Below are 13,072 nucleotides of genomic sequence, written 5' to 3' on the forward strand. Positions count from 1 at the left end.
TGCTTTGGTTTGAATCCTGATTTGCCACTTAAATTGTGTTATCTGGATATACTAGGTATTTCAATATTCTCAATTGTAAAATCAGAATATTAATAGTACTAACTTTACTGAATTGCTATTTGATATAAGTAATATAGTACACATCAATCTCTTAATATAAAGCCTGGCATATAGAGCTCACAAAAAAACCTAAGTGTTATTATTATTGCTATTTATGTTACTTTTTAATCAAAAGAACAGAAACCTTTAGGGAAAAAATCTTGTCCATGGCCTAAATCATCCGACACCACCTCAACCTTTTGACAGGAAGCAGATGGGATGGACAGATTGTGTTCTTTTTAACTAAAGCTTGCCAAAGTCCATGTGGCTGCTCTAAGAAAGTGTGCCAACTGTAGAAAGGAGAGGGGGATTTTGCAGTGTCTGAATGTCTTTTGAAATTTTATGGTTTGCTTTGTCTATAAAGATTTTTGCCTGAAGGTTCTTTTAGAATTGTTTGCTTTTTTGATACTTTTTTTCTAAAGGGTAGAATTTAAACGAGGTAATATTTATAAGGCATTCTGTGCCTGCTACAGAACGAGCACCGTGGAAGTATTTCCTAATTCCTTAGTGACTCAAACAAGATAAAAACATGATTACTTGTTATAATGAGCCTCTGGAGCAAAAATTAATTGAAATAATAAGTGGCAAAAGGACCATTCGTCCCCTCAGATTGGTAGTCACCTGGTTGTCCCTGAAGGGACTTGGTTTCTGACCAGACCTCTGCATTCGGCTGCATTGTGCCATTGAGATTTAAGCAGCTAAAGTTCCTGCCTTTGGTTGAAGGGCTGGTAAACACACAAGTAGTACCTGGCATTTGTATTTGCGAGGGATAGAGTTCATTAAGTATCCTTCCACTGTGATTGTACCAGTTTATTGAAAGTATCAGCAGTGTGTGTTTCTATTTCATTGTGAAAATGATTTCCAAACCCTCTGATCTTTGCCAGTCTGATACATGAAATGGATATCTCAATATAGTCTTAATTTTCATTTATCTTACGAATGTGAGGCTGGGCATAGCTTAAGATCCATTTATGGGGGGTGTTTCTGGTCCATTGTTCTATCATCTTGGTCATTTTCTTACTGATTTATAGGACCTTTTTATATATTAGCAAGATTAGCTTATGGTGTGAAATGCAATTCCTTAAATCACATCATGTAGTGTTCTATTGTTTTACTTTAAGCTTCTTTAATTTAGTTTTTTAAATTAAACATTAGCATAGTTTAAAGAACAAAATAGTTCTACAAGCTCCTTCTCTTCTTGGAAAACATGCACCAGAATCAACCATTTTGAACTCTTTATGTTTCTGATTCCAGTGGGATTTATTTTCAAATCTCTAAATCATGTGCTTCTTGTTTTCGTTTTTTGTTTTTTAAGTTTTAGGAATCATTTATCCCATCACTGAAGGTGAGATTTGGCACTTTCACTCCACTACCTCAGACATACACCCATACTGTTCCTGTTCTTGCTCATCTTATCGAGATAGGATTACTTTTATTTCCTGTACAGTTTCTTGCTTTCATTGGAGTTCAAGTTTTGTTTTATGTTTGATTCAACCCCAAATTTTCCCTCAGCTGTCATTCTGTTTTGTGAGCTTTTGTATGAAACCTTTTTCTCTCCCTGGAAACCTAACAGGCCCTTACCCCCAGTGTTCTGAATTTTTATAATGTGCCTTTGTAAATGTCTCTTGTCCGTTGTGCTTGGCACGTTGGGGGGGGGGGGGTGGCTTTCTGTCTTGAAATTTGTGTGCCTTTTGTTTGAAATTTTCTTATTTTTAAAAATTTTCTGTGTTTTCTTATTTCTGTTTTTTGGCCTTTGAACCTCCTGGATTGATCCTGTCCTGTATTACCATTTCTGTCTGGTGCCCTGATTTCTGGGGGTTCCTACAACTTTTATCTTCCCAGCTTTTTTTTTGTGATTATATTTTTACTTTTATAGGACCTCTTTTGTTTCTCTGAATGTTATTGTTTCTTTTTTAAAAAGCGGGCATTGAATAGCTGATTGGAAGCTCTCAGACCGTGGGATTTGGCTGTGAGGGTCACTTCAGGGTAGTTTTAATTTGGCTGACTTTTTGAGTAATCTCTGATGTTAGTACCTTTAAATCTTCCCTGTAGGGTTGGTGGGATTCTTAAGAGTATAAAGACTATTCTCATCTTTTGTGTAGAGGATATAAATTTGCCAGCATTTTAGAAACCAAATGTCTGGAAAACATTAAGTATGTAAACTTTCACTTAATTTTATGTTTCAAGTCTAGTTTCCAGTCCTCGTACCTGCTTGGTATTCTCCAGCTCCAAAAATCCTATATTTACTTTCTTCAGAAATAAGCCTTCATCTTTTTGGCAGCGAGGAAATGGTATTCATTCATTCAGCTACACTTAACCTGAGAATTCTGGGGAGCCAACTACTTACTACTTCAGTTGTTCCTCTTGTTCTTAGCCCCAGTTTCACTTCCACTCCTAGAAGTACCACCAAAGCCTGTTCCTTTTGGTGCATTCCTCAGTTTTAACTAGGTTACTTCTTTATTTCTTCACAACTGGCTTAGGGTTTTTTTTTTTTTTAATCCTCACCTGAGGACATGGTTCTTCAAAATTGATTTTAGAGAGGAAGGGAGGGAGACAGAGGGATGAGAGAGAAAACATTGATCAATGGCCTCCTGTAAGCACTGAGACCGGGATTGAACCTGCAGCCTTTTGGTGCATGGGACGTTGCTCCAACCTTCCAAGCCACGGGGCAGAGCACAGCTGGCTCAGGGTTTATTTGTTTGTTTTTTATCCTCACTGGAGGACATGCTTACTGATTTTAGAGAGGGAGAGAGGGAAGGAGAGACAGTGGGAGAGAAACATCGATGGGTCCCAGGACTTGAACCTGAGACCTTTTAAGTTAACTGGACCATGCTCTAACCGAGCCACACCAGCCAGGACCAAGTGGCCTAGGTTTTAGCTTAGTATGCCACTAAGTCAGAGGTCTTAGTTCTTTTACCTTCCAGCTTCACAATTTCATTGCTATCTTTTCCACTGCAATTAATTTTATCTTTATGGATGAAAAACCCCTTATCACAGTTGAATGGGATTTCAGAACAGAAGAGAAACAAATGCTTATATTCAGACTTTCATCTTTAACTGGAAGTCCTTTATATGAATCATGAAATATTTTCATTCACTCAGAGATAAGCTTGAAGCAGGTAAGACTAAATTCTTGGCCTAATTTACGACTGTTGTTTTTCATCAGTGTGTTCATCAGCTGTTAAAAAGTTCTTTGAGAATCTAATGAATATTTTGAATTCCCTTTAAGGGGAAAAATGTACACAATACATCCATGGAGTATTGTGTGCATATTTTATATTTTAGAATTTGTATCCTGTCACTCCTAGAAGGTGTTCTCTACTGAAATGTTTTTACCTCTTTTGTCAAGTCATTCTTCAAGGCAGACAATGCCCAGCATTTGGGAGAGGCATTGTATTCATTACATAGAAAGTGAAACTAAATTTTCCCAAAAGATAACCATGCCAAATTAGTGACTTCTTCCTTTAAAACCAAAAAACTAAAATGCAAATTTGGTAAATAATAAGAATGTAACAAGCAAGCTTAGTTTTGTTTAAAGGTAAGTTTCAGTAAGACTGGTTTGAATAAAAGGTTAAAATTGAAACGTGGTTCTGTATGACATAAGAACATACATTTAGAGTGTTATAAATATTAACATTTAATATAAGGCTTTTCTTAAAATATTATATGTAGTTATTGTCTTGTGTGAGACAGACACTTCCAGGAGTTTAGAAGGATGATACATAATTTCTTTGATGGAGAAGTTCGTAAGATTTTATATAAGAGGACATACTTGACTTGAGCCTTTCTCTCCCCTTTTTTCTCCCCTAATTTCTCTCCCCTTTCGGGGACTCTATCTCTTATTACTACTACCCCTCAGTCCTCAGTACTGACTTACGGAGGGCAGAGCATTCAGCTTACCCTTCAATGTCCTCTCTAGAACATGGGCATGAAACTTTTCCTCCTTAACTTGACATAATGGAGGTAAAAGTTAACTTTTAAACTTCATTGAAGAGAGAAAATCCAAAAGGAAATAAACACTGAACACAGTAACCAAATGTATAATCTAGTCTCTGCCTTGTCTTCTGGGAAGCACAGCTGCTTCTTTGTAGTGTCACTCCTGGATTGCTGTCATGTGGGCACCATGTTAGTAGCATCCATTACCCCGCATTTCATTCCTGGATGCTGACCTCCCTGGAAGTCTTTCTCTGAGACATTGAGGCTTTTCTATGATAACGAGGGGATGAGTAGTTTTTTGTCTGAAGCTTTCTTTTTTTCAGTATAATACAAGAATGTCTGTTTCATTCATGAAATCTACTTCAGTTCTAGGGGAGATATGGTCTTCTAGCCATATAACTTTATCGTATTTATTGGAAGTGGAAGTGTTACTTTTTAAACAATGTCTCTCAAACTAATTTAAAAATATCTCTTGACACTTATTCACTACTTGTTTTTGGCACTGCAATAAAGAAACATAAATTACTATTTTGGAAAATAGTAGGGCCATTAATTATGCAACGTAGCATGTGCTAAGTGCTAAATGGGTGGAGAAGTGTTAGTGAAGTTTAGTAGAGCACCATAGGGAAAGGATTTCTGGAAAAGTTAAGGTCCAGACCTGCAGAGGTAGAGTTTAGTTAAGGCGGGAGGGCACGATTTTAAAATAGTTCAATGTCCAAATTATGGTAGACAAAATAGTCCTGCAATTGATTTTAGGCTATATTAGAATCAGTTACTACAGATGTTTAGTATAATTTTTTTTCACTCTTACATTTATAACTCACTTGTTTTAAAAAATGAAGCTATATTCTTTGTTGACCTGTTAAGTGTTTCCCACTGTGCTGTCAGTTATCTTTTCTTTGCTTTTTTATTTATCAATTTTTAAGGAAAGGAGAGTTGGGGGGTGGGGGAGACAGACAGACAGATACACCGAGATCAAGAGAGAAACTTTGATTTGTTGTTCCACTTAATTCATGCATTCATTGGTCGATTCCCATGTTATCAGGACAAAGCTCTAACCAACTTAGTAACCTGGCCAGGGTCTTGTTTTCTTTATAAATGTGAAATATAGTTGTGCTTAATTGTAAATTGAGGACAGCTTTTTGAAGTAAGTCCGTCTTGCAATGCAGTTATTGAGAACAAATCAGCCAGTCTGCCAGCAAAAGCTAGGGACCTAGAACTTTAAAGTCAAAGGAAAATTTTTTTAAAGCTTAAGATATTTTTTCTTGTTCTTTGTCAGGAAGTTGTATCATTTAAATAGATTGTTAACTAAATGCACTATATTTAGTGTTTTTAAGAATAGTAGAATTTTATCCATTGAATCTTACTTGGGTGTTTTGTAATTGGAGATTAATTAGCCTTTTTTCTTCTCCAGCAACTATGAATCCAGTTCTTTACATGAATGAAGTTCTTATTCCTTAGATATTTTTAAGGGACAAGAGAAAAAAGTGTCTTCAATTATATGGTGATGAGCAGTGTTAGTACTTTTTGTATGTGTGCACTTGCATATATTTCACCTTATTTTGAACATTGTAGCAATATTTCAGTTTGAGTACTTGAACAGCCTTAAAAATTGCTTTTAACTATAATTTGACTTGTTACATGTGAAGGGTCCAGCTTCCACCTTCATCCCCTTTCAGATTTTGTTTGTAAGCAAATGCAAAGGTATTAGTGTTTTACGTGGAGGCTTATTCTAGAAAAAAAATATCAACTATAGATACAGGTCTAAATTTTGGGCTCTAGAACTCTTCTAGATTTGTTCTTCTCCGTGAAAAGCACAGTTCTCAGTTGGGTTAGCTACTTGCTCAGGCAAGAAGGGGATTTAGGTCCCAAATCCATGATTCTAAGGTAAGTAGACAGTGGACATCTCAGAAGGAAATAATGTTATTAGGATTTCAGTGCTTCTGCTGCCCCTTGAAATGCTGTGTGTACACCCCCCCCCCCCCCCCCGCCATACCAAATTAATTGGGTACTTACTCTTTGGGTTTTTTTGTATATGCCTGCTGATTCCTTTTCCCACTTTTATCATTCAGATTTCTGCTTAGGCTTTTTCCTTTGGAAAATTGGAAAATGTTTAACCACATATTCTTGACATACCTGTACTTAGGTATGTCATCACTGTATCCGGTATCACAGGGTGCCTTCATTAACTGTGCATTGGTCTTTTTTTTTTTTTTTTTTTTTTTTGTAAAGAAAGCTTTAAATATAGTTGGTATACAATATTTATTAGTTTCAGGTATATCTGTGCACTGGCTTTATCTCACCCCAGACTGTAATTTCCTTTAGGGAAAGGGGCATTTTATTCCTAGTACCTGATACAGTGCCTGGGGTAGTAGGCACTCAGAAAATGCTTGAATGAGTGACTATTGTACTATTGTTATATGTACTTCTAAATTAATTAAAAGGTATTCCAAAGTGTGAATAATTTATTGCTATATTTTATGCACTGGTTATACATGACAAATTTTAGAATTGTTCTAAAACAGAATGCTGTATAAATAAACACCTGAAACTTTTTAAGTGATTTTTAAGATGTGATTAAAGTGACTTAGGCAAATTACTTAGATAAAAAAAATAGTGGTCTCTTTCCATGTATGAGAACCCATATTAAAATTTTTTTTTCAGATTCTTATTTTATATTACAGTTACTATGTACCACTGATTAAAAAAGTAAACAACAACATGCTGATATGAGTTCACTAATGTCTTTTTCTCAAAGAAGAGAGTGGAAAAAGACACATGTAGAGAATATCGTTTATTCAGTCTTTAGCCAATGCTTACTATTGCCTATATTCTCAGACTTGTAGAAACTCTGAGGCCCACAGAGTTATATAGATCAGGGATCTCTAAAGTGGGTTTGCAGGGCCATCCATTAGTACTAATTAGAACCTCTGTTTATTATCTTTCATCTTGAAAAAGGCAAATTACATTTAGTACAGTGATTGACACTGGCTTCCCCACACTGTTAGTATGTCAAATGGGCTGGTGAGTGTGCCTCAGGAAGGGTAGAATTTTCACTTCCTTATTTGTATACAATACTGTTGTAGCACATTGAGATTTACATGTGATGACATTGATTTCCGTATGATCTAGTTTTAACCAAAACGCCTTAAAAAATGAGAAAGTAACTAAAAGACTCATACCAAAAAATCAGATTATGATTATAATAAAGTATATAGAAGCACACAACATTAAAAATGTTAGCACTAGTCTCAGTATAAGGTCTTATGTTGTAGAAACTATGGTGTAGTCAGATCTGAAATATCAACCTCTAGGAAAAAATCTGAGCTTATCAAAGAGGATTATTTGACGTATAGTTCTGTATTTACTGTTGTTAAAACTGAACCTTGCCTAAGTGTACAATGTGGCTTGACATATATAGCATGAAATTATATTAGCAAGGCATTTAAAAAATGCATTCTGAGGATAAAAACTTACCCTTATGAGTTTTCCCCACAGAAATATTTGACTTGACAAAGCCATACAATATTAAGTACAGCACTTTAAAAAATTTTATTCAATTTAATTAGAAATATTTACAAGGCCTTTTGAGGTTTCTAGTTGAGTAGTAAAAGAATTATTACCACTGGGGAAACACTTGTTTTTCCTGGTTTGGTCAAAATGACTGACATAATACATGTAATGTATGGCAGATATTAAAATTCCTTTGAAACGTGAGTAGTAAATATTGCTGATTTGAAGACATTAGCATCATAAGAGTTACACACATGAAATATTTGCTTTCAGGTTGATTACAGTATAGTTGTTTATACTGTAAGTTGTTACTTTCTCCTTAGTGTTTGCTAAGCTGCGTTTCAGCGATACTTTTTTTTTTTTAAGTGGGGAGAAGTGAATAGTAAAAAGCAAATAAATGCTAGAAAAATGTATGTTCTCAGCATAAATGGCTTCTCTAACTTCTCTAATAAAGACAGCTTTTTTTTTTTTTTTTTTTTTTTTTTTTTTTTGAGACAGCCTTTTATGGAAGAAGAACCATAGTTGCTTGGGGAAAAAATCCTCACTGTCACTTGTAGGCAAATTACTGCTGCAAAGAAATTGAACCAGGAGTTTACAGAGAGCTGTGAGAGTGTCATTAATGTAGTTTTAGGTCATTTTATAAAAGCAAGGCCTTTCAAATATTGTGTTATTTACAGTGTTTATAAATGAGATGAGAAGTGACCAGAAAAGTGTATTTTAGCATTTAGGGGTTTGTTGATTCTCTCATAGCAAAAAGTTCTTTGCTTTTGAAGAGTTATGGAACTTAAGAGTTCATAATTCTGCCCTGGCTGATGTGGCTCAGTGGATTGAGCGCCAGCATGTGAACCAAAGGGTCACGGGTTTGATTCCCAGTCAGAGCACATGCCTGTGTTTTGGGCCAGGTCCCCAGTAGGGAGCACTCGAGAGGCGAGCACACACTGAGGTTTCTCTCCCTCTCTTTCTTCTTCCCTTCTCTCTAAAAATTAGTTTTTAAGTTTAAAAAGAGTTGCTAATTCTTCAGAAGTATACAGAGAATTTGGATAAAAGAAAACACACACCTTCACACACACTTTCAATCTTTTCACTTAAGATAAAGGTTACTTTTTAAGAAAGTAGTTATTTTAAAGAAAGTGGAATTAGCAACAAAAAAAAAATTTGGAAAATAACTGTTTGGAAATGGTTTTGTGATTTTTGTTGGGAGGAAAGATTATCTAAGCCCTAGCCAGTGTGGTTGTGTTGGAGGAGCATCGCCATGTAAATAGAAAGGTCACGGGTTTGATTCCTGGTCAGGTCACATGCCTGGGTTGTGGGTCCCCTGGGTTCCTGGTTGGGGCGCATTGGAGAGAGGCAACCGATGGATATTTCTCTCCCTCTTTCTTTCTTCTTCTCTTCCCCTGTCTCTAAAATCAATAAGCATATCCTCAGGTGAGGATTAAAAAACAGGGCATCTATATTAATTAACAAATATGTATAGTTAAGTACTTGGGAATTTAGATATATGATGTGATGGGACATGGGTGTTCATTTTATTACTGTTAAATTAATACATTATACATATTCATGTGTATGATATTTTATGATATTTTAAAAATTAAATCATTACGGGACAACCCCAACTTTAAAATGAGATCAGTTTGGATTCTTAAAAAATATATAAATTTGCAAAAGAATACAGTCCCTTATACATCCAGCCGGTGACCTAAACTTAAACTCAGTCAGTGAGGTACTCATTCCCTGGACTTTGAATCTTGAGCAAGTAACTTGGCAGAGAGGAAACAGAAAGGCCGGAGTTACTGCTGCGTGTACAGCATCAAGCAAGCAAGGCTGCTGGTGTGACTTTGACAGTGTTTGCTGCCAGCCTCGGGGGCTTTGGCTCCCTGACCCGATGGTTTTCCCAGCTTGCCTTCCAGGCCTTCTCTGATTCTGAGGGTTCTCGATAGCTCTATTCAAGACCCCTTCCCGCCTTTCTTCATTACCAAATTAAAAACAAATTTGAAAAGAGAAATTTCTGAATGAGGAGTTCTTATGAATTTTGACCCTATTTGTTGAAATGTAAAAAAGCAGCACCTTAATTTCAAGAATATGAAGATGATAGAAAGGACAACAGATTTTTTTTTTTTATAATTGGTAGATGGTATTGAAAAATGTTTTGATAGATATAGTTGTCAATTTACATTCGTGTTTAGATCTTTGTAAGTTGTCTTTTTTCAGGTGAAATAGCCATTAAAAACAAGAATCTAAATTAAAATGTACTTAGAACTAGGCTTTTAAATCATTTATCACTGTATTAAATGAGCATGTTCAAAAGTAAGCATATTCTGTCATATTGTTCTCAGTATAAAATAAAATTTTGTATTCCACTTGAATGAAAATTAATTTTTATATATTTAAAAAATCTTACCCTTTCAAAATGTTTATATTTTATATACAATTTATTAGTGCAGTGTTACATATGAAAAATTATTAAATTTCTATAATGTTTAAATATTCTACATATAGGATGGTTCATGAGGGTTTTACAAATAGCGATATATAATTGTACTGTAAAGTTAGGTCATAACCATAGATGAAAATACCTCACAAAGATACCTAGATCCAAATGAAAGTAATTGATCTAGACTAGATTCTCTCAAGATGTGATTCTTCAGTCTCCAGCATGCTTTTTTGAAGGTTTAATCCAAGATCTAGTGTAGGGGGGAACATCTATGGGTATGGGGATGAGGCTATGGAATCTTCATTTTGAGCAAATAATAACAGCATGCATTTATTTAATGGTGTATATTACTATGTTTCAAGTGCTGTTCTAAGCACTGCACATTAACTCATTCTTCATTGCGACCCTGTGAAGTAGAGGTGCTATTGTTATTCCCACTTGATAGGGAAGGAATTCAGGGTACAACAGACTAAGAAACTTACTCAAAGTCACACACCTAGTGAGTGTTAGGGCTGGGACTATATGTACGAAACATACTAGGGCATGGATGTAGTGCATTAGAGAACCACTGCTCTAGTCCAAGCCATTTGAAATTGGAAAAGCTTTATTCTAAAATAATAGTGTACGTGGGAAGGGAGGGTGATGCATCGGAGTACTTTACAGTTACATCTCTGGGCTTTCAGTCTTTGTCGGCCAGCATTGAGTAAAAGGTGTCCTGATGCTACTTCATGGATTATAAAACTCAGCAATATGTATTCTTTAGCACATCAAAAACTTATATTTGGTTTTAGCAGACTCCCCAGTAATGGATTTCAGTCAATTCAAGTAAGGTTTTCAACTTGGTATGTAGTATAAAGTTGATAAAACCAAATATATGTAGAATGGAGATTTTATGTCTTAATTGAATTTTGGGGTTGGCTTCAGGATCACAAGTGGGCAGGAATCTTGATTACAGTAATTGTTTTTGGAAGCCTTTGTAAAACATACTGGCGTACTTTTTTATGAACAAGGTGTTGCACCATTCTGAATTGTCTTATACAGGGTCCAACACAAATAATGCCCCTTTTTTATTACAAAATCATAAATGTATAACTGTAACATAACAGTATCATATCAAGCACACCATATGATGTTTTAGGTAAACTGTTCAAATTAAAACTATAAATTATTACATCCATATTATTACCCTACCAACTACACTCAAGCAGATGTTACTTCTGCTGGACCCTGTATATTGAATCCTAAAGTTATCTTAAAGTTGGGTTTAAAAAAAAAACAACCAGGTTTTATTTCTTGGTTTTCCTTTCTCCTAGAACCGGGGTTCTCAACTTGCTGCAATATGAAGCACTAGAGAGGCTTTTAAAAATACCGATATCTGGGTCCCACCACCAGAGATTTCTGATTTAGTTGGTCTGACCATTGTAATGTGCTAGGATTGAGAATCCATTGTTCTAGAAAAAGGCTGTGCAGGGGATTTTTTTTCCTATTGTTTCAGTAAATTCAGATGATGCTGAAAAATACACTTTGATAGGAGTTACTAGGGAATAGGTGGGATATTATAGATGAATTTTCTATCAGAATTAAATATATAATACCTGTATATTTCTTTCTTTCAGATTCATTACAAACATGGGTGCATTTTTGGATAAACCCAAAACTGAGAAACATAATGCTCATGGTGCTGGGAATGGTTTACGGTATGGCCTGAGCAGCATGCAGGGATGGAGAGTGGAAATGGAAGATGCACACACAGCTGTTGTAGGTATTCCTCACGGCTTGGAAGACTGGTCATTTTTTGCAGTTTATGATGGTCATGCTGGATCCCGAGTGGCAAATTACTGCTCAACACATTTATTAGAACACATCACTAATAATGAAGACTTCAGAGCAGCTGGAAAATCAGGATGTGCTCTTGAGCCTTCAGTGGAAAATGTCAAGAATGGTATCAGAACTGGCTTTTTGAAAATTGATGAATATATGCGTAACTTTTCAGACCTCAGAAATGGAATGGACAGGAGCGGTTCAACTGCAGTGGGAGTTATGATTTCACCTAAGCATGTCTACTTTATCAACTGTGGTGACTCACGTGCTGTTCTGTACAGGAATGGACAAGTCTGCTTTTCTACCCAGGATCACAAACCTTGCAATCCAAGGGAGAAGGAGCGAATCCAAAATGCAGGAGGCAGCGTAATGATACAACGCGTTAATGGTTCATTAGCAGTGTCTCGTGCTCTGGGGGACTATGATTACAAGTGTGTTGATGGCAAGGGCCCAACAGAACAACTAGTTTCTCCAGAGCCTGAGGTTTATGAACTTTTAAGAGCAGAAGAGGATGAATTTATCATCTTGGCTTGTGATGGGATCTGGGATGTTATGAGTAATGAGGAGCTCTGTGAATTTGTTAAATCTAGGCTTGAGGTATCTGATGACCTGGAAAATGTGTGCAATTGGGTAGTGGACACTTGTTTACATAAGGTATGTAAGTCTTTTTGTTATCATTGAAATGCCCTATTATTGAAAAGACATGGTAAGTAAAATGAAGCAAACTTAAATAATTTGATATTTTTAGTATTTTCATTAGAGAAAATCTGTATATTTTTTAATTATTTTCTTCACCAGAATGAAACTTCTCTTTTTTTCATTTTCATTTGCTTCAACCTTCTAATTTGAAAATTAGGTTGAATAAATTTCCTTGGCATTTTTTTTTAAGTACTTTATGGCTTGTTCCTATAGCAGAGCTTCTATACAAATGACTTTAATTCAAGTTCTGAACATCGGTAATAGCTGTCTTAAGCTGTGTATGAAGCAGTTTGATAAAATGTATATAGTGTAATGCTGTACTAGTTATACAAAAGACCAAGCGCCACATAAAATATTGGAAGATACACTAGAAACCTAAGTCGGGTAAAGTTTTGTGATTTAGTTTTGAGCCTCCTAACAAGATAAAAACAAGTAAAAGTATGAGTTGTATGTTTCTTATTGTCTAGTAAAAGACACTTTCTCCTAGCAGTAAAATCTGAAAGTTTATGTGTGACTCTTACGTAAGCACTATACAACATGCTGGTTAACAGCATACTTTTGTAGATGATG

The 13,072-nt window shown here is 35.6% G+C and overlaps 1 protein-coding gene across 3 annotated transcripts in view; it reads left to right on the forward strand.

Annotated features, from left to right (window-relative positions):
• Positions 1-13,072, forward strand: part of PPM1B (protein phosphatase, Mg2+/Mn2+ dependent 1B) — a 72,122-nt gene that overhangs the window by 24,736 nt on the left and 34,314 nt on the right. For all 3 annotated transcript variants that reach the window (XM_028516841.1, XM_028516839.2, XM_028516835.2), the window contains exon 2: positions 11,599-12,457. In XM_028516841.1, coding sequence (XP_028372642.1) covers positions 11,612-12,457 — 846 coding nt within the window. In that variant the 5' untranslated portion in view covers positions 11,599-11,611. The remainder of the gene's footprint in view (positions 1-11,598; positions 12,458-13,072) is intronic.

Source organism: Phyllostomus discolor, chromosome 6 (assembly GCF_004126475.2).
Source record: "Phyllostomus discolor isolate MPI-MPIP mPhyDis1 chromosome 6, mPhyDis1.pri.v3, whole genome shotgun sequence".
Taxonomy (NCBI): Eukaryota; Metazoa; Chordata; class Mammalia; order Chiroptera; family Phyllostomidae; genus Phyllostomus; species Phyllostomus discolor.